Consider the following 24,308-nt stretch of genomic DNA (forward strand, 5'->3'; position numbering starts at 1 on the left):
GTATTCAAGCCAGCTGTTGCACACTACGAAGCTAATGAAGTGGGAGATAACTCTTACTGGCCATTTCTTCGTCTTTGCTTTGAGGGGATAGAGCGACATCAAAAAGTCCAGCTTGTCGACACCACCCATGAATTGATTGTACTCGGCGATAACCTGCGGACAATCGATGTCGACATGTGCCTTGGCAGCTTCGCTCCATCTCTTCACCTTAGTGATGTTGCGTAGTCCTACAACTGTAGAGACCATGTTGACTGGACCATTGTCGTGCCAGTGAACAATGATGACGTCTTCCTCTTCGGTAATCTTGAAGTCGTAGCTTCCATGCCCTTCCTTTTTCAATTCTTTTTCGCTTTTGAGCTCCCAGCCTATAATTCTGTTAGCCCTAATCGTACCAGAGGCCAAAATACCAAGCAATTTCAGCTCTCGGAAGAGCGGCACAGAAGAAAAATAATTGTCCATGTAGCATCTAACGTTCAGACCGCGCGGGAGCGATTCCACAAGCCACATCACGACCAATCCACCAAGACCCAAATGTGAATGGTCCTTGCTTACACCAGTGCCTTTCCCTTGGTAGAATTCAAAATCATGTGCCATGCCGTCCGAACTGCAGCGGACGAATACCTTTATTCTTTCAGGGTTTGGCTTATTCTTCACGAACTGCTTAGCAGGGACCCTTCCTGTAAAGGGCACCATCTGTTTGTCGATGCTGCTTTCGGCGAGAGGCTGCAGAGCAAGATATCAACTTCTGACAGCATCAATGATTGGTGCCACTTTCCAAAACTTGTTCTTCGGTGGATCCAGCGGAGCATTGCCATCAGTAACATGCAGTGCTGCTCGAAGCTTGAAAAATCATTTGGATGTCATCGCATCCGCAATACATAGTATTCTTGTGTCCTCCTGCCAATACATGCGGATCCGAGGAAACTTCAAGATTCCCATGTGTATCATAATGTCAATGAGAACTTTGATTTCTGCCGATGTGGTATTTAGCTCTACTCTATCTCTTTGCAGTGCATAAATGTTGGTGAAATGTGCTATGTCATCAAAAATGTTCTCTGGAAAATACTTCACAAAGTACTCAAGCGGCTCAAGGATAGCTGATCCTCGGTCAGAGTGAACCTGCATTCAGTGTTTACTGGTCAGAATTTCTTCTTAATCCAATTCACAACCGTTTTCTTCCTTTTTGTTGGCGGTGGCTGCACATTCTCTTCATCTTCACTGCTACTGATGTCGTGGTCAATTAGGTAAGGATCTTCATTTGAAGAAGTCTAGAATAAAATGAAGAAGTTATAGAACTAAATAATAGCAAAATATAAACTTTCTTTTGAGTAGTGGCCAAACTTAGCACAATTTCGGCAGATTCTTCGAATTCATCATCTGAGAAGTCCCCATCCGAGATGTTCCCATCAGCTATTCTGGCCAAAAGAGCCTGGGCTGACGTCGTCGATGCCTTTTGCCGGCATGCTGAATGATCTCTAAGACCTATAATGCGTAAAAGATACATATAAGTTCAGCATTACTAGTTAGAAACAAAATAATATGCCCAGGTAAAATGATCTGATGAGGCAGCCTTGAGGTGCCATGTGTACAATTGTACACACACATATTTCACTGCCCGACACCGAGCCATCCTTAACAAAAACAACAAAAAAAATTGTTGTTTGCGACAAGCCATAACCGTATTTGTTAAGCTGATATGAATATCATTTTTGTAAACCAATTTTACACGAGCAAAAACAAGAATAATCGGAGTGCACTCACGTGCCGATCCGTAAAAGGTAGAGGCGTCCATCTTGAATGTTTGTTTTGACTTGTGCTTTGCCGTAAAAAACCTAGATGGCGCTAGCTGTCCACTAAGGAAGCATGTCTCGATGCTCACGTGGGGTGTTATGCAATTTGAAGCAAAGGCGGGCGCGCGACATGGCGCCAAATTTAATGTGTACAATTTTACACACCACCGCTGAAGGGGATATATAATTCCTTCGCAATGCACCTTTCGCACTGCACCTTAATGCTCATAGTCGCATCATTTGTCATTGCTGTAATCTTATTACACATAGACTTCACGCGCTTTAGAGTGACCATTTTTAAGGCCCCTTTACAGCCACGTCACATCAACTTCATAGAAATCCATGCGCAAGGGCCATACCTGGCCATTACGCCATTAAACATCAAACATTCATTCATTCACCTTGTGGGTTTCCGCAGAACGATTAGGTCAAACTCTTGCCTTTGCTTCAAGTTGTTGACAAATTCGATTTCGCCCTGCCATCTGCTAGCTGCCTGGTTAGCTCAGATGGTAGAGCAGCTGTCCCTGAAAGGCGGTGGTCCCGGGTTCGAGTAACAGACCAGGACGAATTTTTCTTGTACTGTGAGGCTTTTCTTTCGAGGAACCCGTATGGGTTTCCTTTGTAGCATTTGCTACGAACAGGTGCATGTCTGATTTTCCCTTTATTAAACATTTATTTGTTTTTTCAAAGCATGATTACAACAGGAAGGATATGCAGAAGAGGGTCCCAAGGTCACAAGACTGTTCGAAGACCCGGGTTATAGTAGCTACATACAGCTGGCGTCTGCGTTTCCTCCTGGACTCATGGTGTCCCCATGTTGGGCTCAGTGGTGGGTGGCTGGTGTAGCTACTGAAATTAAAGGAATCCTGTATGGCTAAGACGCCATTCCCCCCTCTTTCCAATCGTCCTCTTTCCAAAAGAGGGCGACTTGAAGAAACTTTCCAGCTGTTCAGCCAGCGCAAGGACTTCTCCCCGCTTCCATGTGATACATGGCCAAGACCCTGAAAAGACAGTCAGAATTATTTTGCCTTTTATTGTAGCTAAATGTCTCACCGACACACTAGGTGCTGGCTACAAAGTGACAAAAATGACCAGTGGCGACCTTCTTCTTGAGGTCCGCAACCAACAGCATGGCAAACTCGCAAATCTCTTAGCATTCCGTAATGTGGCAATCACTATCGCCCCCCATCGATCATTGAACACATGTAAAGGAGTTATCTCTGATGATCTCTTGAGCCTGAGCGAGGAAGAGCTCCTGGAGGGCTGGAAAGAACACAACGTGATTCAATTGCAAAGAGTAAAGATCAAGCAGGACAACCAGGATATTCCAACTAAACATCCTCGCCTTTGCGTTGAGCGTGCTACCGGAAACCCTAGAAACAAGATGTACCAAAATTCGAGTTAGACCTTGCATCCCAAATCCCTGAAGATGTTTCCACCATCATGGGTCGCAAAGCTGCCGAGGCCAACCGACCTGTGCAAAATGTGGTGAACACGAACACGAATCCGACAACTGTAGTGGCACACTCCACTGTCCCGACTGTGACGGTGTACACGCAGCATACTCTCGAACTTGCCCTCACATGGAAAAAAGAAACATAATCACAGTGAAAATCAAGGAGAACATTTCATTTCAAGAAGCATGGAAATTAGTTTCCTTTTTCTGTACCTCAAGGTATGCAGATGCATCGCGCAAATGGGCAGTGTTGCGGCAGACTCCGGCATCGGCCTGGCCCACAAAGAGTGTGGTTGCGGCCCTGCCACCAGCCCCCTTGGCGACATCAGCCAGCGTTGCTGCGCCATCCCTGAAGGAGGGCCCATTGACCTCTGGGTTGGTGGCCTCTAAGGTCCTGCTTTTCAAGGCAAGGCCTAAGTTGAAAACACCTCGTTCGTGTGAGCGGAAGTCCAGCAGCTCCCAGAAGTCGATGGACACAACCCCAAGCCAGATGGCGCATCCAGCACCTCGGGAGCGGCGTGACTCTTGTGACCGCTCCAAGAAAGACAGAACCCGAATCCCGGGGCCTGTAAAGGCTCCATTAGCCAACTTGACTCCTCTTGACACACAACATAAAAACACAAACAATATGGCTACACAAATAATACAATGGAACGTTAGAGGTCTTATCCACAATCTCGATGACATTAAAGAACTCTTGCACAAATACAATTTAAAAGTGCTGCATGTTCAGGAGACACATCTTAAATCTACACAAAGAAACTTTCTTCTTCGGTACACCATCTGTCGTAATGACCGCGACGAGGCGAACGCCTCGTCTGGCAGTGTAGCTATAGTTGTTGACAAGTCTGTCACTTGTCATTATGTCGCCCTTGAGACGCCCCTTGAGGCAGTGTCAGTTCGGGCAATCCTTTTTAATAAATTAATTGCCGTATGTTGCATATACCGCACACACCCCCAAATTACCACCTTGCAAAAAGCGATTTTTATAACCGAATTGATCAGCTTCCGGGCCCCTACATACTCATAGGTGATTTTAATGCCCACAACACCATGTGAAGAGACTCACGATGCAACGCTAGAGGTCATTTTTTCTTGTAAACTTTGGTGCATGCCTCTTCAATAGGAAGGAGCCAACATATCATATTTATCATAACTCATATTCATCAGTAGACCTGTCGATTGGCTCTGATTTAATATTCAGTGACTTGCAATGACATGTAACCAAAAATCCCTATGAAAGTGACCACTTCCCTGTAATGTTAAATTTAATACTTCAACACTAATGCCTCCATTACCACTTGGTGGAAACTAGCCTCCGCCCAGTGGAATCGTTTTAACAAATCCACTTACTTATCACATCTTATCACCGATTTTAGCATGGATGAAGCAGTAGCATGTTTCAATTCTTTTATACTCGACACAGCAGAAAAAATCATTCCAGAAACACAAGGACTCTCATGCAAAAGATGGGTCCCCTGATGGAATGAGCAGTGCAGACTGACATGAAAGAAACACAACAAAGTGTGGAGTTTGTTGCGTCGCTCCTTGACTGCAGAAAACCTCATAGAATTTAAATTGGCAAAATCACAAGGAAGGCGCATGTGGAGAAGGGCAAGGAGGGCTAGCTGGGAGAAGTTTCTCTCGGGCATCACATCCTACACTCAAGAGTCTAAAGTATGGAATAATGTAAGAAACCTAAAGTGGCAGCAAATCCACCCATTGCCATTAGTTGACGACCAAGGGATTACATTGGAAGACCAGGCCAATGCTCTGGGCAAACACTTCGAGCATGTATCAAGCTCCACACATTACACATCATTCCTTAACTCTAAACAAGTAGCTGAACTTAAGTCACTGGACCGTAAATCCCGTCCGAATGAACCAAACAATCATCCTTCTAATATTGCCGAGCTTAAAGTTGCCTTGAGCACATGTAGAAGCTCTGCACCGGGAGCTGATAGAATCATGTATGAGATGATTAAAAATTTACACGAAACACAGATGACACTTCTGGCACTTCTCAACTATATGTGGGCTCCTGAAAACCTCCCATTCTCATGGAAGGAAGCTATTATAATTCCTGTCTTGAAGCTGGGTAAAGACCCTTCCTTGGCAGCAAGTTATTGCCCAATAGCTCTTAAAAGTTGCCTGTGTAAGCTTTTTGAAGAAACGATTAATCGTCGACTCATACATTTTCTTGGACTGAACAATATGCTTGATCCCTATCAATGTGACTTCAGAGAAGGGCAGTCCACAACTGAGCATCTTGTGCGCATTGAAGGAAATATCCGTGATGCATTTGTACTCAAACAGTTTTTCTTATCGATATTCCTTGATATGGAGAAGGCGTATGACACAAGGTGGCATTATGGGACCTTGGGAGACTTGTCGGGAGTGGGCATACGTGGAAATATGTTAAACATACTAGAAAGCTACTTGTCCAATCGTACCTTCAGTGTGAAAATAGGCAATGTATTGTTGTGACTTTTTATACAAGAAACTGGTGTAACCCAAGGAGGCGTGCTTAGCTGCACGCTCTTTATCATGAAGTTGAACATGCTTCATGCTTCATTACCACCAGTCATTTTTTATTCCGTCTATGTAGACGACATACAAATAGGTTTCAAATCCTGCAACCTTGCAGTGTGCGAGAGGCAAGTACAACAGGGCTTGAACAAAGTGTCCAAATAGGCAAACAAAGATGAATTTAAAGTGAACCCCAACAAAAGTTCTTGTGTGCTTAGGGCTCATTGCAGATCCCAATATCAAAATGTGTGGGCGACAAATACCTGTGAATAAAGAAAACAAGTTCTTAGGCATTATACTTGACTCTAAACTAACTTTTATTTCACGCATAAGATATCTCAAGGTGAAATGCTTAAAAACAATGAACTTACTGAAAATTTTATCCCACACAACATGGGGCAGCAACTGGAAGTGTTTAATGAATCTTTACAAGAGCCTCATTCGATCACGATCTGACTATGGTGCCATGATCTATCATTCTGCCACCCCGAGCACACTAGAGATGCTAGATCCCGTCCACCATCTAGGTATCCGGCTGGCCACTGGTGCTTTCAGAACAAGTCCCATTTAAAGTTGACACTGTAGTGGGTAATATGCATGTGGCGCTGTGCGGACTGCTACCGCTGCAGCGCGAGACCGGAGCTCAGGCTGCTGATTCAAAGGACTAGTACTCGTGATCGAGAGCTACTTGCGATCCCTCGAACGAGCTGCAATAAACCCCATTTCAGTTGGTGGAGCTGCTGGGTAACCTCGGAAACTGGAACTCTGAAACCGGACACTACCGACTGCTTCGACCATGCCTGATGAAACCACCCAGGAAGATGCACCACAGCCTCCGGCGGTCATCGTTTCTGGTGTGTTGCGCTAGCATGATCCTGTCAACTTTAGCAACACCGACGATCATTGCGTGGAGGACTGGTTGTCATCTTACGAACGGGTGAACCAGCATAACAAGTGTGACGACGTCACCAAGTTGCACAACGTGCTGTTTTACTTAACCGGCGTCGCGAACCTCTGGTTCCGAAACCACGAACACGATTTTACAACATGGAGCGCATTCAGGACAAGTTTCTCAGAAGTCTTTGGGCGCCTCGCTGTGCGCAAGCTTCGCGCAGAACAATGCTTACTGGGGCGTGCGCAACATCACGGCGAAACTTTCACAAGTTACATCGAAGATGTCGTTGACCTGTGTAAGCGCGTGAATCTGTCAATGGCAGAATAGGACAAGATAAAACACATTATGAAAGGCATTGATGAGGATGCTTTTCAAATGTTGTTAGCGAAGGGTCCGTGTACCATGGCCGAAGTTATCAATTTGTGCCAAAGTTTTGACGAGCTAAGGAAACAACACATCTTAGCTCGGTTCCCACCGCCTACGGAAGATTCGTTAGCAGCATTGGTTATTGGCAACAACCACGCAACTTTGATGACGCAAATAAAAGAATTTGTGCGCGAGGAGGTCGCGCGACAGCTCTCGATTTTGCCGACCACGAAGAAGCCTTCTCAATATTTGGCTCCAGCGATCCGACTGGTAATTCAAGAGCAAGTGACTGAAGCTCTTCCACCACCCTGTCAGCTGGCTCTCGTGGCCGCGCCTCTGACGTATGCTGAAGCCATTGTACGGGCGCCTTGTCTGCCGGGGTTCTCTCCTCCACCTTCAGCGCCTTGCCCGCCGGTGTTCTCTCCGCCTTCGCCTCGCCAGCCGGTGGCTCCATTTTTCAGTGCACAGCAGCAGGGTACAAATCCTTGGCGCACTGCTGACAACTGCCTAATATGCTATGCCTGCGGTACACAGGAACATGTAGCGCGCTTCTGCCGCCGGCACTTTCCGGCCTTCGTGGGCACCCTGCGACCATCCAGCTTCGGCTTCCGACCATTCCGTATGCCTCAACGACCACCACCGGAAGTCTACGCTGCTGATGACATACCAGCACCGCAGTCACAGCTCTACGATACTCGGCGCTCACCTTCCCCTTGTTGGCGCTCACTCTCACTCGTGTCGTAGGCCCAGTGCCAGTACTACTGAGGCAGAAAACTGATTTCCGCAGTTCCTGAGGCACGAACTGCGTCATCGTCGGAAAATCAAAGTCCTCGTTTTTCCCCTGCTAATGTTATTGAAGTGTCCTTTGATGGCATCAAATCTCTTGCGCTCATCGATACAGGTGCTGCTGTATCCGTGATTAGTGAGAAGCTTTGTCGTGCATTACGGAAAGTGACCATGATGCCTTCGGTACTTTTGCTTAAAACAGCCAGTGCACAACAAGTTCAGCCAGTCGCTATGTGCACTGCCAGGGTGCTGATTCGAGACATTTTGTATTCGATTGATTTCTTTGTGTTAACTTGTTGCTCCCACGATGCAATTCTCGGTTGGGATTTTCTGTCGCGCCATCATGCCATCATTGACTGTACACGTGCTGAGATTCAGTTCTCCATTCTGTGCGATTTGCCATCTCACGACTTTCAAGTTCATGATATTAGCAGGATCTGTGTAGCAGGATCTGTGTAGCTTCAGATACTGATCTTCCTCCTCAAAGTGCTGTATTTGTCCCTCTTTCATGCGCATCCCTTGCCGAAGCGACGGTCATGTTTACACCCGCTGCCGTCTTCATTCGCCGCCAGCCTATATTGTTGCCTTTCACCCTCCTCATGGTTCACCATGGTGCTTCAGAAATACTGATTTTGAATCCAAATTCGTACACTTTGGCTTTGCACTGTGGCGAGACTATTGGTACCATAGAGACTGTGGACGCTGACATCATTGTGCATTTCCCTGTTGCCGACAACGTGGATACTGCCAACATAACAGCACTGACAACCCATGTGCCAACTAACAGAGTATCACCGGACATTTTTTGTCGCTCTGTTGCCGATGGCCTCGAGCCGACTCAACATGAGCGGCTAATAACTCTATTAAATGATTTTTGCGCCTCTTCTGACTGGAACCAAACATCGTTAGGCCGTGCAAGTACCGTCTCTCACCACATTGATACGGAAGATCACGCACCATTATGCCAGCGTCCGTACCGCGTGTCATCCACCGAGCGTCGTGTCATCACCGAGCAGGTTGAAGACATGCTTGAACGCGTTGTTATCAAGCCACCCTGCAGCCCTTGGTCGTCTCCCGTAGTACTCATTAAGAAAAAAGATGGCTCGATTTGTTTCTGTGTGGACTATCATCGCCTCAGCAAGATTACACGAAAAGATGTCTATCCTCTACCGCGCATAGATGACGCCCTGGATTGTCTACATGGTGCTGAATTCTTTTCTTCTTTGGACTTGCGATCTGGCTATTCGCAAGTGCCAGTGGATGAATCCGACCACTCGAAGACAGCTTTCATTATGCCTGATGGCCTGTATGAGTTTACAGTAATGCCATTCGGCCTCTGCAATGCGCCCGCGACATTCGAAAGGACGGTGGACAATATTTTGCGAGGCCTCAAATGGAAGACTTGTATGTGTTATTTAGACGACGTGGTAGTCTTCTCCCCTGATTTTATCACTCACCTCTCTCGTCTACGTGAAGTCCTTACTTGCCTTGCCACCGCCGGCCTTTAACTTGAAAAAGTGCCACTTCGGAGCACGCCAGCTGACCATACTTGGCCATGTTGTTTCCAAAGACGGCATCCTTCCCGACCCTGACAATCTTCGTGCTGTCGCAGAATTTCCGCGGCCGACTACAGTGAAAGAGCTCCGCAGTTTTGTCGGCCTTTGCTCTTATTTTCGACGCTTTGTGTGCAATTTTGCCTGCATCATTGCTCCCCTTACGAAGCTCCTGGCTGGCCCTGGTGACCTTCGCAATTGGACTGCGGCATGTGACCAAGCCTTCACCACTTTGCGTCGTCTGCTTACCTCACCGTCTGTGCTACACCACTACGACCCGAGTGCACCGACCGAAGTTCATACGGACGCCAGCGGCGTTGGTCTTGGAGCCGTCCTTGCACAACGCAAGCTTGGTTATCCGGAATATGTGATTGCATATGCGAGTCGGGCCCTCAAAAAGGCAGAATCCAATTATTCTATCACGGAAAAAGAATGTTTGGCTATAGTTTTGGCCTTACACGAATTTCGCCCTTACTTGTATGGCCGTTCGTTCGATGTTGTGACAGACCACCACGCGCTCTGCTGGCTTGCGTCACTGAGAGACCCGTCAGGGCGTCTTGGACGTTGGGCTCTTCGGCTCCAAGAAGTTAACATTCGCGTCATCTATCGATCCGGGCGCCAACATTCTGATGCAGATGCACTCTCCCGATCGCCCATGCGATCCGACGAGACGCCACCCTCACCCATAGAGCGCCCGGTTGCTACACTTGCGGTTACTGACATGCCGTCTGAACAGAGGAAAGATCCATGGATTGTGTCTCTCATTGACATTCTTCACAGTTCTTCAACGGCTACACGCCCTCGAGCCCTTCGTCGCCAAGCCATCCATTTCGTGCTATGGGACACCATCTTGTACCGCCGAAACTATCAGCCAGACGGTCGCAAATAGCTGCTAGTCATCCTTCGCCATTTGCATTCCGACAAATGCACGTATTTCCACGCCGACCCACAACAAGCTCATACTGGCGTCCTGATAACCTACGAGCGGCTCCGCCAGCGGTACTACTAGTGCGGCATGTATTCTTATGTCCGCAAATACATTCGGTCATGTGCAGCCTGTCAGCGACGCAAGACATCTCCTCATATGACAGGCCCTCTGCAACCTTTACCGTGTCCTGCACATCCTTTTGATCGGGTTGGCATTGACCTTTGTGGGCCTCTTCCATGCACTGCTAACAGAAATCGTTGGATAATTGTCGCCGTAGACCACCTCACAAGATATGCTGAAACTGCTGCACTTGCTTCGGTTGCTGCTTGCGACATCGCCGCATTCATCTTGCGGCATTTCATCTTACGGCATGGCGCACCGCGAGAACTGCTTAGTGATCGAGGCCGTGTCTTCTTGTCCGAAGTTTTTAATGAGCTCCTCGCCGCATGCCACACTATTCACCGCACCTCTACGGCGTACCACCCACGGACTAACGGTCTAACGGAACGATTCAATCGCACTCTTGGTGACATGCTGAGCATGTATGTTGCATCTGATCATTCCAATCGGGACGATGTCCTCCCTTTTGTGACGTACGCCTATAATACCGCTGTTCAGGCTACCACAGACTTCTCACCATTTTTCCTTGTTTATGGACGTGAACCATCCACTACCCTCGACACCGTACTACCATATCATCCGGATGCCTTTGAATTCACCCCTGTTTTTGAATTTGCTCGCCATGCTGAAGAGTGCTGCCAACTGGCTCGCTCATTCACGTCGGATACCCAAGGAATCCACAAAGATCGCCACGACAACGATAAGTCCACACAGTCCTTCGCCGTAGACTCGCACGTCTGGCTCCAGCTGCCCTTCCAAGCTCCAAGCCTTAGCCGAAAGCTTGCACCAAAATATCCGTACCGGATCATCGCATGTACATTGCCTGTAAATTATGTGGTCGAACCGGTGACGCCATCTTCGGGCAAACGCCGCCGTGGCCGCGAGACGGTTCACATCAGCCGCCTGAAGCCGTACCACGACCCCCTTATCCTGTGATCACTTTAGGTCGCCAGGATGGCTCCTCTTCGCCGTGGGGGCAATTGTAGTGGGTAGTTGTGATGTGTGGTGCGCGACGGGGTACGGTGGTTGGGACGGACTGGAGCAGACGACAAGGGGTGTACGCGCCTAGGCGAATTCCGTGCTGGAAGGAGAAAAACGACAGTGCCGAAGAGCGTCCGGCACGTGAACGCGCGGAGCAAAAAAAGCAACTAAAAGAAGAGAAGTCAACCAATTAGGAAAGACCACGGGGCTTCAGGCAGCCAATCAGAGAATGCCTAATCGGCTAGAGCGGAAGAAAAGACGAGGTACGCTGGCAGAAGGGGGAGACGCAGGGGAGACACCAGGAGAGTTCCAGGAAGCGACGCCAGGAGGAGGTCAACCACCGGACCGGGAGTTGAAGACGGGACGTCGGGTTCTGGACCCGAGCCACCAGGACTTCACCCGACCGGGGTCTCCTGCGTCGCCCGTCTACCCGAGCGTGCCGCCAGCTGCTCAAGGCCGGTGAGCTTTTGCGCCCGTGGGCAGGACGAGACCAGTCGGGCTACGGGCCCGAGTTCTACGCCAGCTGCCTGGCCAGAACGCCGCCCCTGTCTGTCGTGCTGCCTGCTGCCCGAGGCCAGCGTTCAAGCTTCTGTGCCCGTGGGCAGGACGAGAGCAGTCGGGCTACGGGCCCGAGCTCTACTCCCAGCTGCCCGGCCAGAACGCTGCCGCCGTGTGCTCGTGCCGCCAAGCCGCCTGTCTTACCTCTCCAAGCCAGAGCTGGTGCGCTCTGGTCACCCAGTCAACCAACTTACACCGCGACTTTTGGTGAGACCAGCGCAACTCCTTTCGTCAGCTTGCCGCTGCGTCTCCGCGTTGAGACTGTTATGCGTCCCTGTCGTCGTGGCAAGCCCGGACTCGCGCACTAGTTAACTTCATACTAGCCCCAAGTGTGTTTCTTACTGCCGTGATGTCTATTTGAGTGTTTCTTTTATGTTTTCTATTTTCTTCTATTTATTTTAAGCCTTCTTTAGTTCCATTGAAAGTTTGTGTGTGTGTTTGAAACCAACGGCTTTGTCCTCAATTGAGTTCTCGGAGGCTCCGCCTAAGAGAACCGTCAGAACCTTTGAGTGCATGAACCTTTGTCCCCAATTGGGCATCACAGTAATATGCATGTGGCGCTGTGCGAACTGCAACCGCTGCAGCGCGAGACCGGAGCTCGGGCTGCCGATTCGAACGGCTAGGACTCGTGATCGAGAGCTACTTGCGATCCCTTGAACGGGCTGCAATAAACCCCATTTCAACACGTAGAATCAAATGAGTGGTCACTCCATCTGCAGAGAGCATGCATCAGCCTAACATATTTTCTGAAACTCCACTCTAAACTTCAACATCCGTGTTCCAATACCATTCACGATATAACATGTGCTACGCTCTTTCATAATTGTCCCTCTGTAAGACAGCCTTTCTCACTGCATGTGAGGGAGCTTAACGTTGAAATGGATATCCCACTCCTCGAACATCACTTAATGCCTCCTCCAGCTAAGCTGCTACTGCCTTGAGAGTGGCAGCTGACAGAATGTGATATATCTTTTCTACAAGTTACAAAGCATGCTCCAGAGATCAAAATCCAAACGCATTTCATAGAACTCCAGTACAAGCACTCCTGCACGGAGTTCTATACAGACGCATGGAAGTCGCATGCCGGGGTGTCCTATGCAGCTGTCAGTTCATCCTTCTCAGAATCCGATGTGCTGCATCAGGAAACAAGTATTTTCACGGCTGAGGCCCATGCTCTATTGTTGGCTGTGAAGCATATAAGGAAATCAAAACTCTAAAAAGCAATCGTACATACAGACTCCCTAAGCGTCATGAAGGCCTTGATGTCACTCTGTAAGCACAAAAATCCCATACTTAATGAGCTCTATTCTGTCTTGTGTAAAGCGTACATAACTATCTAAACAGCATGTCATTATATGCTGGGTGCCTATCCATAGAGAAATCGAGGGTAATGTTCTGGCGGACCAGATGGCCAAGTAAATTGCATCGCAAGCTGTGAATCCTACCACTGCTGTCCCTGTCACAGATCTCAGGCCTTTCTTACGAAAGAAACTGCAAACTGCATCCCACTGGCAATGCATGTGGGACGCGGAAACAAATAAGCTGCATGTGATAAAGCCACAGTTAGGTTTCTGGCCCTCTGCAACAAAATCATGCCGAACAGATGTCATATTCTGGCATCTAAGAATAGGACACACTTTAGCACCCATAATTTTTTACTCACTGGGAATGAATCTCCAACCTGTGTTAGATGCGGGGAGAGGCTGACCATCCTACGCGTCCTCCTGGAGTGTCGGGAAACTGAATCTGAGAGAAACATACATTTTCCCCTAGCGTACCGACAGCACATCCCTCTTCATCCTATCACGTTTCTCGGTCCAGAACTGCTTTTTGATACTAATACTGTCCTAGGTTTTCTGAAAGATGTCTTGCATGTTATTAGCCCCATATATTCGTAGCGCTTCCTCTCTTTAGAGGATGCCACTGCGATAGTAGTATTGTATAGCACATGCCTCCAGGCCCTTGAGCTTAAAGGGCCCTGGTGAGGCAGTAGTGCTCTAGCCAAGTTTTTCATCTGACATATTTTGTATACTGTACCATTTTTTAGTAGTGCATGGTATACGTCATAGTACAAGTCATCAGTCATCTCCATAATCTTATTAGACGTATATTTTACACACTTTACAGCGACTATTTTTAAAGCCCCTTTGCAGCCATGTCACATCAACTTCATAGAGCTCACCACTCCACTGCGAAGTCAATAATACCGGCATGGCTCTCTTTTGTCATAACTGGCCCTTGCGCCAATAAACAACACACGTTCATTCAGAGCTGTGTGTCATGTTGCGAGAGCGCTTGGGAGAGAGAGTGTGAGTAGGCGCATTGACTGTGAGAGGAAAGCACAGAAAAATGATTGGGAAACGGAGTTTGTGCACAAAGTGAGGCACGAAATGGCTAGGATAAGGCGTCTCTGGCGCCTTGTCTTCATTTCTTGTGCAGGATCATTCCAGTATGTTGCGACATCGGAGTTTGTCAAAACTGCACAGTCGTGGTGCCACAAGTTCTGTTATAAATAATCCTTGTAACTTCAGTGAACAGCCTAGCTTTACAACAGTGACGTACCTTCTGCGCAGTGGCACCTTTCTTTGATAGACCTTTCTTTTATTGTATTCTGCAAAATTAATTCTGTGCTGAAACCTGGAATGAAACTTCAGTCTTCAGATCCCTAGTTCATTGAGGCAGGGCTGGTGGAACTTCACATTGCTCAGACAGAGAGGCAAGACACCATTCCATGAGGCACACCGTGTGAAGAGGCATAAACGTTAGGCTGTTAAAATAGCCATGTCCGGTTGAACAAGTTGTGTACTTGGATATTATTGCCTTTCTGTGCACACGATTAAAATGAAAACCAACATTTGAAAAGATAATGTTGCTGGTTGTGTCTAAAAGAGAAAGCAGTGGGAAATCTTGGAATCATTCTCAATGGCATCATAAAAACCACAACAATTTGTCAGCAAGCCATTCATTTTGTTATCAATGAAGGAGGTCATGTTTTTTATGTCTATGCCGTAACCAGGAAAACATAACAAAGTTGAAAGGTTGCAAATGGTAATTGCAGGTTCTGCTGCTTGCTTTCTGTTTCGTTTTATTCATTGTATCTTCCTTTCTGTGCTGCTATATTTTTAGGCTACAAGCCTAGATGGTGTGGGAAAGTAATAAACAGCCTTAAGCTTGCTCTCATCGAATCCATGTTGGCTTAATGTATCCCTGTTTCCTTTGCACCTTGCAGCAGCACAGTTGTGACAGAATCGTAAAGTACGAGCAGCTCGTACAACCAACTCCAACAGCTGCATTTTTAGGAATATAGGGCACTAGGTCAAGCAGAAATGAAGTATTTATGAGTGCACACAGTTTGAGAATGAGAGAAATTAGAGGAGAGTGCCAAAGGACACGAGAAAAAAATTAAAATGAGGAAGACATGGCCATTGCTAAAATATATTCAGGGAACAGGTAAGCCAGGCTATAAGGATCAGAAGTCGGACAAGTACCAGATTAATTAATATTGTCACATGGTAGTGACTGTGAAGAAAGCAGCCAAACTGAGAAAGACGAAACTAGCGTATTATTGGGCGAACTTGTGCCTTCAAAAACAGGCTACACTCAAAGAACGGCGACAGCGGCGAACACAGACGGCGATCGTCGAAAATCTGATCAGCAGGTCAAGCGCGTCAGCTTTTATACAACAGTCGTCGAATGTTCCAGAGTAATCGCTGGGACCCGCGTGCCTTCCACAAAGTTGTACATTATTCGTGTCCCGCACAGACGCGATCAGATGACACAACGTTCGGTTGCAGACAGCGGATGGGAGCATCAATAACATTAACTGGCGTCAGTGTGTATTTGGGTATCGGCGTGCTCGTCGAAGTGCGCAAGTACGGGCGGCGACTGCATGCGTCGTTTGAGTTCTTGAAATGCGTCGGCTTGCGGCGTTTCCCACTTGAACTCGACGCTACATTTAGTTAGCTGTGCCAGCAGCTCAACGATGCGTGAAAAGTCCTTGACAAATCGCCTGTAGTAGGCACACATGCCAAGAAATCTACGCACTGCCTTCTTGTCGATGGGCTGCGGGAACTTTGCGATGGCAGCTGTCTTCTGCGGGTTGGGGCGGACTCCAGACTTGCTGATGACGTGGCCTAAAAACAGAAGCTCATCGTAAGCGAAGCGGCACTTTTGCGGCTTCAGAGTGCGCTCTGATGACTTGATGGCCTCTAGTACTGTCGCAAGCTGCCTAAGGTGATCGTCGAAATTTCCGGCGAAGACAACGACGACGTCATCCAAGTAAACAAGACTGGTCTGCCACTTCAATCCTGCTAACACCGTGTCCATGACGCGCTGGAATGTTGCAGGCGCCGAGCAGAGTCCGAATGGCATGACCTTGAACTCGTAGAGGCCGTCTGGCGTGATGAAGGCGGTCTTTTCCCGATCTCTCTTGTCGACTTCTATTTGCCAGTAGCCAGACTTGAGATCCATCGATGAGAAGTATTTTGCGTTGCAGAGCCGATCTAATGTGTCGTCTATCTGGGGTAGGGGGTATACATCCTTCTTTGTGATCTTGTTCAGTTGACGATAATCAATGCAGAAAGGTAAGGTTCCGTCCTTTTTCTTCACCAAGACAACAGGGAATGCCCATGCGCTTTTTGACGGCTGGATGATGTCGTCGCGCAGCATTTCGTCGACTTGTTCTCTTATAGCTTCACATTCTCGCGGCAAAACTCGGTAAAAGCTCTGACGGAGTGGTCGAGTGCACTCGTCAGTGATTATGCGATGCTTGGCGACTGGTGTTTGTCGAATCCTCGATGACGTCGAAAAGCAGCCTTTGTATCATCGGAGCAGACTTCTGAGCTGTTGTTGCTTAATCATGGAGAGACTTGGAATTATGTCGTAGTCTGGTTCGGGAACCATGGTCGTCGGGGTAGATGCGGCGGAATCCGAGAGGACAAACGCATTACTGGTTTCCAGAATTTCCTCGATGTACGCGATCATTGTGCCCTTGTTGATGTGCTTGAACTCCTGGCTGAAGTTTGTCAGCAATACTTCAGTTTTCCCTCCATGCAGTCGAGCGATCCCTCTTGCGACACAAATTTCACGGTCTTGCAGTAGACGTTGGTCACCCTCGATGACGCCTTCTATGTCGGCAGGCGTTTTGGTGCCGACGGAAATGACAATGCTGGAGTGAGGCGGGATGCTGACTTGACTTTCAAGCACGCTTAAGGCATGGTGACTACGAGAGCTCTCCGGTGGTATCGCTCGACCTTCCGACAGCGTTATCGACTTCGACTTCAGGTAGATGATTCGCCGTGTTGGTTCAGGAAGTCCATGCCGAGAATGACGTCTCGTGAACACTGTTGGAGGGTACCGAAGGTGGGAGGCTAAGTCCGGTCATGAACGGTAATTCTTGCCGTGCAGATTCCAGTCAGGACACTCCAGCGGTCCGAATGGGAGGGCCTTCCCATGCAGTTTTAACTTTCAACTGGGCGGCGATGTGTCCACTCATTACGGAGTAATCGGCCCCTGTGTCCACTAAGGTGGTAATTGCGTGGCCGTCGAGAAGCACGTCGAGGTCGGTTGTTCTTTGTCTGGTGTTGCAGTTAGGTCTTGGCGTCGGTTCACGGCTGCGTCGTGTTGAACTGAAGCTGGAACGTCGCATCGTCAAGTCGTCTTTTGTCGGTGTAGTCTTGGCTTCCTGACTTCGTCGGGACAACGGCGTGTCATTATTATGTCGTCGAGATGGTCTCTTCGGCGTCTTCGTTGGTGGCGGAGGATCTTTGTCAGTTCGACAAACAGCAACCGCACCTCCATCGGTTGCTGCTTTTAGTTTTCCGGATATGGGCTCGCAGACCGGCCGCGGGCTGGGCCAGTGTATGGTCGGTGCTGCGGCGACGGGTAACGGCCTGGTGACAGCGAACGGGACGGTCGTCGAGGGCTCCACTGTGTGGCGGCAAGGTAGTCGGTGATATTGCGAGGTCGTTCGCCAATCTGTGGTTGCGGCTCGTTAACGGTGAAACCTCGCAGTCCCATCTCCCGGTATGGGCTTCGGCGGTACACGTGGCCGGCTCTCCGCAGTGATAGCAGAGCGGGCAGTGGTCGGGGGCTCGCCAAATGTCCGTCTTCCTCACTTATGTGCGCTGGGCGACGGGTGGGCATGCTGGCGGCGGCGGCGGTGGACGACGGAATGGCGTAGTACAGGGCCCTGGCACGGTCACGGAGGGGGAACTTGATGGCCTGCGACGGCGACGTATGTCATCGCTTCTGGCTGGGGCTGTGGTAATTGTGGCTGCACCTCAGGAACTCCAAGCTATCGGTGCACCTCTTCTTTTACGATGTTGGCGATCGAGGCCACTTGAGGCTGCGACGAAGGCAAGACCTTGCACAGTTCTTCGCGCACAATGGCCCTCATGGTCTCACGCAGTTCGTCCGTGGCCAGTGATTGAATTCCTGCGTAGTTGGTAGATTTTGTACGGTGGGTGAATTACCGGTTCCGCTTTTCGAGTGTCTTCTCAATGCTGGTGGCCTCGCGAAGGAACTCTTCTACGGTCTTTGGTGGGCTTCGTATCATTGCAACGAAAAGTTCTTCCTTCACACCACGCATGAGTAGGCGGACTTTCTTCTCCTCAGGCATATCCGGGTCGGCGTGCCAGAACACACGGCTCATTTCTTCCGTATATATGGCAACGTTCTCATTAGGGAGCTGCGCTCTGGCGTCTAGCATAGCTTCGGCCCTTTCCTTGCGCATGACGCTCGTAAGGGTGCGCAGGAAGCCGCTACGGAGCAGGTTCCATGGTGTCATGGTCGACTCCCGGTTCTCAAACCACTTCCTCGCGGCGTCTTCTAAGGCGAAGTACACATGGCGCAACTTGTCGTCGGAGTCCCAGTTGTTGAAAGTAGCGATTCGTTCATAGGTCTCCAGCCAGGATTCCGGGTCTTCAGTAGCTGCTCCATGGAAGGTCGGTGGGTCCCGAGGTTGTTGCAGGATAACGGGGGACGCTGGGGCAGCCATTGGGGTTGTCTTGGCCACAGTCTTCTTTGTCGTCTCAGGTAGAAGTCCGTGCTCTGGGGGCAGTCCTTGCAGTCTGCTGCTAGTGCGCTGGTCTTGGGCGATGTCGGTTTTGTCCTCGGGCTTCGGGCTTGGATCTCGGCTTTGCGGGGGCGTTCGATACATGAACGCACAAGCACCTCCACCAGATGTCACGTGGTAGTGACTGTGAAGAAAGCAGCCAAACTGAGAAAGACGAAACTAGTGTTTTATTGGGCGAACTTGTGCCCTCAAAAACAGGCTACACTCAAAGAACGGCGACAGCGGCGAACACAGTCGGTGATCGTCGAAAATCTGATCAGCGGGTCAAGTGCGTCGGCTTTTATACAACAGTCATCGAATGTTCCAGAGTAATCGCTGGGACCCGCGTGCCTTCCACAAAGTTCTACATTATTCGCGTCCCGCACACACACGATCAGATTACACAACGTTCGGTCGCAGACAGCGGATGGAAGCATCGATAACATTCCAGAAACTTCCGATACATGCAGGCACGTCCTGCGCTGTGTGATAACATTTGTTAGGCAGTGAAACGTGTCGCCCGATAAAGACAAGTACACGTGTCAATATGAATAAACACACCAACCAACTCTCTTGAAGTTCTTGCAAAGTTTACTAATTTGCGCCTATGCTATGATTTCATAAATCTTTAAGACAAGTGTTACGAAGACTAGGTTCTGCTCACAAAAAAAAAAAGTTCTAAAGGCATCGCAAGATGGGGCAGTACAAAAGTTGCAGAAAGTGCGTACAAGAAAATGTTGAATGGTCTGATCGATGATGGTGATGTCGTCGTTAAGTATCCGGAAGCCCACCGGACCACCCAGGAGCTTCTGGACGTTGAAATTTGCCATGGCAGGGATTGGAGCACCCATAACCGTGATTCTCTATGGTCTCGTCCCCACCGGATGGGCCCCGCACAGGTGGAGTGAGCGGCACTTGGCGGGGTTAAGAGCGAGACCGAGTTCCGAAGCGAGAGCTTCAATACGATCAATGCGGGCCTGCATCAAGCCGGGACTGGTTGCCAAGGGTGTCAGATCGTTAGTGTAGGCCAGGATGTTGTGTTGACGATCACCACCCTGTATGGCTCGGATGACTGGGTCGACGACGAGGTTTAACAAGAGCCTGCTATGAGGACAGCCCTGACGGATCCCGGCAAGGATGGAGATAGGCGTGGTGATGCCATCAGCAGCGATGGTCCTCGTACGGTATGTGGCGTACTGGTTGGCTATGAGGTCGACAAATCGATTGCCCGTGCCGACTCCCCGAAGTGCATCCAGCAACGCCTGATGAGGAATGGACCCATAGGCGTTGGTGAAGTTGAGGAATGCGACGCAGATGTCCTCATGGCCACTGCAGGCTTTGTCTAGCCGTTCCTGGAGGACGAAGTTGTGCTTAAACACTCCATCATGAGGGAGAAGCCCCTTCTGGCAAGGGGAGAGGATGTGGTGCTCCCCCAGCCAGTCTTGCATACGTTCTCCCTGGCACTTGGCATAAAGCTTGGCGACTGTGTTGTTAAGAGTAATAGGGTGCCAGCTGCGGGGGTCGGACTCGTCGCCTTTCTTGTGAATAAGGATTGTTCAGGAGGTCCTCCAGCTGTCTGGTGTACGATGGTACATTTCTTGTACAAGATGGTGTACAAGAAAGGGTGCCTGTGCCACCCTTTCGTGGCTGCGCAAGACACCATATACTCATCGGACAAGTTTATCCAGACACTTGAAGCTGGAAAAATCGGCAGCAGCAAACGCTAGAAAAGTCACTGCGGTCTTAAAAATGGTGTGTTGCTTTTCAATCGCTGCTGTGCACAGTTTTCTTGCTTTTGGTATGCTGCATCTGTAGGTGGATTGTCGTTAATAAAATGCATATGTATCTCGCAAAAGACGCATGCTCAGGGCACAAAACTGCATTTAACGTTCTGCTTTGTCACATCTGCTGACTTTTTATGACTTTTGGAGCTCACAGATTGGCAGGTATGAGTATGTGCAAGGAGAGATGTGTCCAGCGCGTTATGTTCACTTGTGCATCAAATGGGACCAGCCTTGACCGCACACAATGGCTTAGTGGCTGTGGCATTGCACTGCTTAGCACCAGGCCACGGGTTCTGTTCCTGGCCTAGTTTCAGTGGAGCTTAAATGCGAAAACACTGGTGTACCGTGCATTGGGTGCACTTTAAGGAACCCCAGGTTGAGAAATTTAGCCAAGATCCCCCACTGTGGTGTGCCTCCTAATCGTATTGTGGTTTTTGCTCGTAATACCCCGGAATGTTATTTTTTTATTCATTTCTTGAACACCGTGAATCACTAGCCAGAGCATTCAGGTCCAAGATTTCACCTGCGTGCACCCTCTTGCACCACACCAAATACTAGTTGTGATGAGGCACAACATTGTTGTCTTTGAACATTGTCACTGCTTGCCACAGGTAAAAAGAGCACCGCTGTCATACTTTGCATGCACTTAGTAACACTGTGTCTCGGGTGAAGCGTATGTGCACAACTCTAATGCAACAAATGCACAGGGCAGAATGACACAGCAACGTCCTCTTCTGTGTGGCTGGTTTCCACCTCTCTCTGAAGCCTGATTTACTGTTCAGTCCACTGCATGTCGTGCATGTCTCACTGTTGCTTGAGTAAAAAGTGGTGGCAGCACATTCCCTGAAGAGGTGCAGTAAGTAAGTTGGCTGCCATGTAATTAACATGTCCAGGCATTGCCTCACTTTGCCTGTCTATGAAAATGAAAGATTACATGTTGCCTAAAGAGCTAACCACGTGGCTTCCCCGCCATCACCTGCACGTGCAAATCACTTTAGCACCTATCAGTCTAACGCTTTCACATTTTGATAGTTCTTGCCTTTGTGCTGGAGTGCTTGACCGCCAAAGCCTCCGTTTCACTGGTATGGTATACACAACGTGGTTATCTGCTGTGCTGGCTGAGTGCCTATGTCATTCTGCTGCTGATTTTCAGGTCACAGGTTCAACTCCCGGCCATGGCAGACACATCTCAATGGGGGTGGATTGCAAAAATGCTTGCACATAATTAGGTACACATTAAAGACCCCTAAATGGTCAGAATTAACTCGGACTTCCGCACTATGCCTCTATGTTAAACCTCACAATTTGATTTTTTTTTTGTCCAGCAAGTTTGATTTTACGCAAGAAACCATCACTATTGCCAATAAAGAAAGACACCTTGCTGCCAGGAATTTCTAGCTTCAAAGAAGAAAAGAGCTTGGGGAACAGGATTTTGGCTTTCAGCAAATATTTAGAACTCCTTGCTGGGCGAGTTGGTGCATGGCTCTGTTAGGAAGAGTTGTGTGTATAAAAGGACAATCACAGGAAGAAAACGAAATAGATGGAAAGAGCGTAAACTATCAACTGATTTTATTCGTTTCAAATCTGCATATATAGGCAGCGTTCACACTTGATTAAAAAAAAAAGGGAATCAAGAGCAGAGCGGCAGCTCTATGCAGGGATTTTGAATTGTCTAGACTTGCAAATTCAATAAGTAATTGTAGAAAGAAAGCACTTTTAGTGTTTTTCACTGCAAGAACCCAAAAGGTCTCTGTGCCTCTCAGAACAATCATCAGTGAAAAGGGTTCGTGGCAGTCGAAAGCATGCCGAAACTTTCATGAAATGGGCCACTGGCGTGGTATACCAAATCTCGCTCAAATGTGGGCAAGTATATGTGGCCCAAACAGGGCGCTGCGTGCATGAATTTGCAGGCGAGCATGCATTGTCAATTCAGAAAAGAGAAGGAGCACACTTGCCCACTCATTGCCTTGCATGTAAAGGATGTAGACCACTCTTCAACAAAATTAAGATTCTAGACAAAAGCAAAAACAAAATAGCGCGTGAGCTTTTGGAAGCTTTTCACATCAAGGAAAAGGGCGACGACTGCATAAGCGATATTTCTGTTGCCTTTATTATGCTGAACACAATTTTCTGTGCAGTTTGTGTTGACATGAGGCAGGTTTGATTTTCCCTCTCCTCCTCCTTCCCTCCCTTCCTTTTTTTTTGTCACATGGGAACACTGCCTATATATGCAGATTCAAAATGAATAAAACCAGTTGATTGTTTGCGCTCTTTCCATCTGCCTCATTTTTTTCCTGTGTTCCTTCTTTCTTGGGCCCAACTCTTTCTAACATAGACAGCAAATATTTGCTGCTTGTTGCATCTGAATGGACCAAAAGTGCTTGTGTGCAGCTGAGGTGGGCAGCTGAGAATCAAATTTTTTTCTGTTGTGGCCAACGTGTTTGTGGTAACTGCATTTTGGTTCTGCAGGGAAGGAGTGTTTGGGCGCAGGCCTCTTCAGTTGTCCAAGGTTCACAAGAACACAGCTGTCCAAGCACAAGTTAGTATGTGCTCTTGATTACTTTGAATTATTGGGATCGTACTCTCTGTGCTGTGTGTGAAGCCCAGTGAAAGTATGTGCTGCAACTGTGACCATTCCACCACAAACAAAAAAGCTTCCTCACTACAGGAATATGCATTGAAGACGAATTCCTGCAAGTCACTGCCTGTTATAGGATCAAGTGCCATATTTCAGGTTTGCTAGCGGTAATTGAAACATGTGATTATCAAAATACTGCTGTGAATTTCACGAAGTGCTGAAAAATGCTAGAATATTGCTTTCAGCACTGCTTATTGGATCGTGTTTGTACATTTGCCCATAATATTGACCAAAGGCCAAGCCAGTCTAATCCAGTTAGCAGTGTTGTGGTAAGAATTGCCCTTTTGCGGGTGATCGGCGTTGAAGGTTAGTTGGGGCTCTTTCATGGTTATGGGCACCACAAACAACAAGGACAGAAAGAAATCGCACAAGCCATCGCTCGCCTATATAATTTCTTTCTCCGTCTTCATCTTTCACGCTGCTGGTAATTATGGATTGGTGGTGGCTTAATTGTATTTTGTCACATGCATACAAAAAAAAACAATTTTTTTTCCTTGTTGAGGAAGACATCGTTGCTATTTCACGTGCGCATACTGAACACTGCTTTAGTCCTTGAAAATTCATTGTGAGACCTCGGGTGTCCCTTTAAATTTCGGAACTTTTTCAACAACATATGCTACAATCCATTGGTGTGTTGACATTTGTCATGGCTACGAGGGAACTACACTCAGACCCAGCACAATACAGCCTCACGCAGTGCCAAGCTGGTCTTCTGCTTGTCTTGCCCCTTGTCTTGTGCTACCATGTTCATAATGATTTTCTTCACTCTGGTTTTTACAATCTGATGTTGTAGCACTTGTGTTGCCTTGTTTCGACAGGACGTGGGGAATTTCAAAGCCACTGTTGCAAATTTTCAGCACACAATTTGGG

General features: G+C 48.3%; 1 protein-coding gene across 6 annotated transcripts in view; it reads left to right on the forward strand.

Annotated features, from left to right (window-relative positions):
- The window catches only part of LOC142590650 (uncharacterized), a 95,702-nt gene that overhangs the window by 12,407 nt on the left and 58,987 nt on the right, over positions 1 to 24,308 (forward strand). For all 6 annotated transcript variants that reach the window (XM_075703029.1, XM_075703027.1, XM_075703028.1 and 3 more), the window contains exon 2: positions 23,270 to 23,339. In XM_075703029.1, the coding sequence (XP_075559144.1) occupies positions 23,270 to 23,339 (70 nt within the window). The remainder of the gene's footprint in view (positions 1 to 23,269; positions 23,340 to 24,308) is intronic.

The sequence above is a fragment of the Dermacentor variabilis genome, chromosome 8 (genome assembly GCF_050947875.1).
Source record: "Dermacentor variabilis isolate Ectoservices chromosome 8, ASM5094787v1, whole genome shotgun sequence".
Lineage (NCBI taxonomy): Eukaryota > Metazoa > Arthropoda > Arachnida > Ixodida > Ixodidae > Dermacentor > Dermacentor variabilis.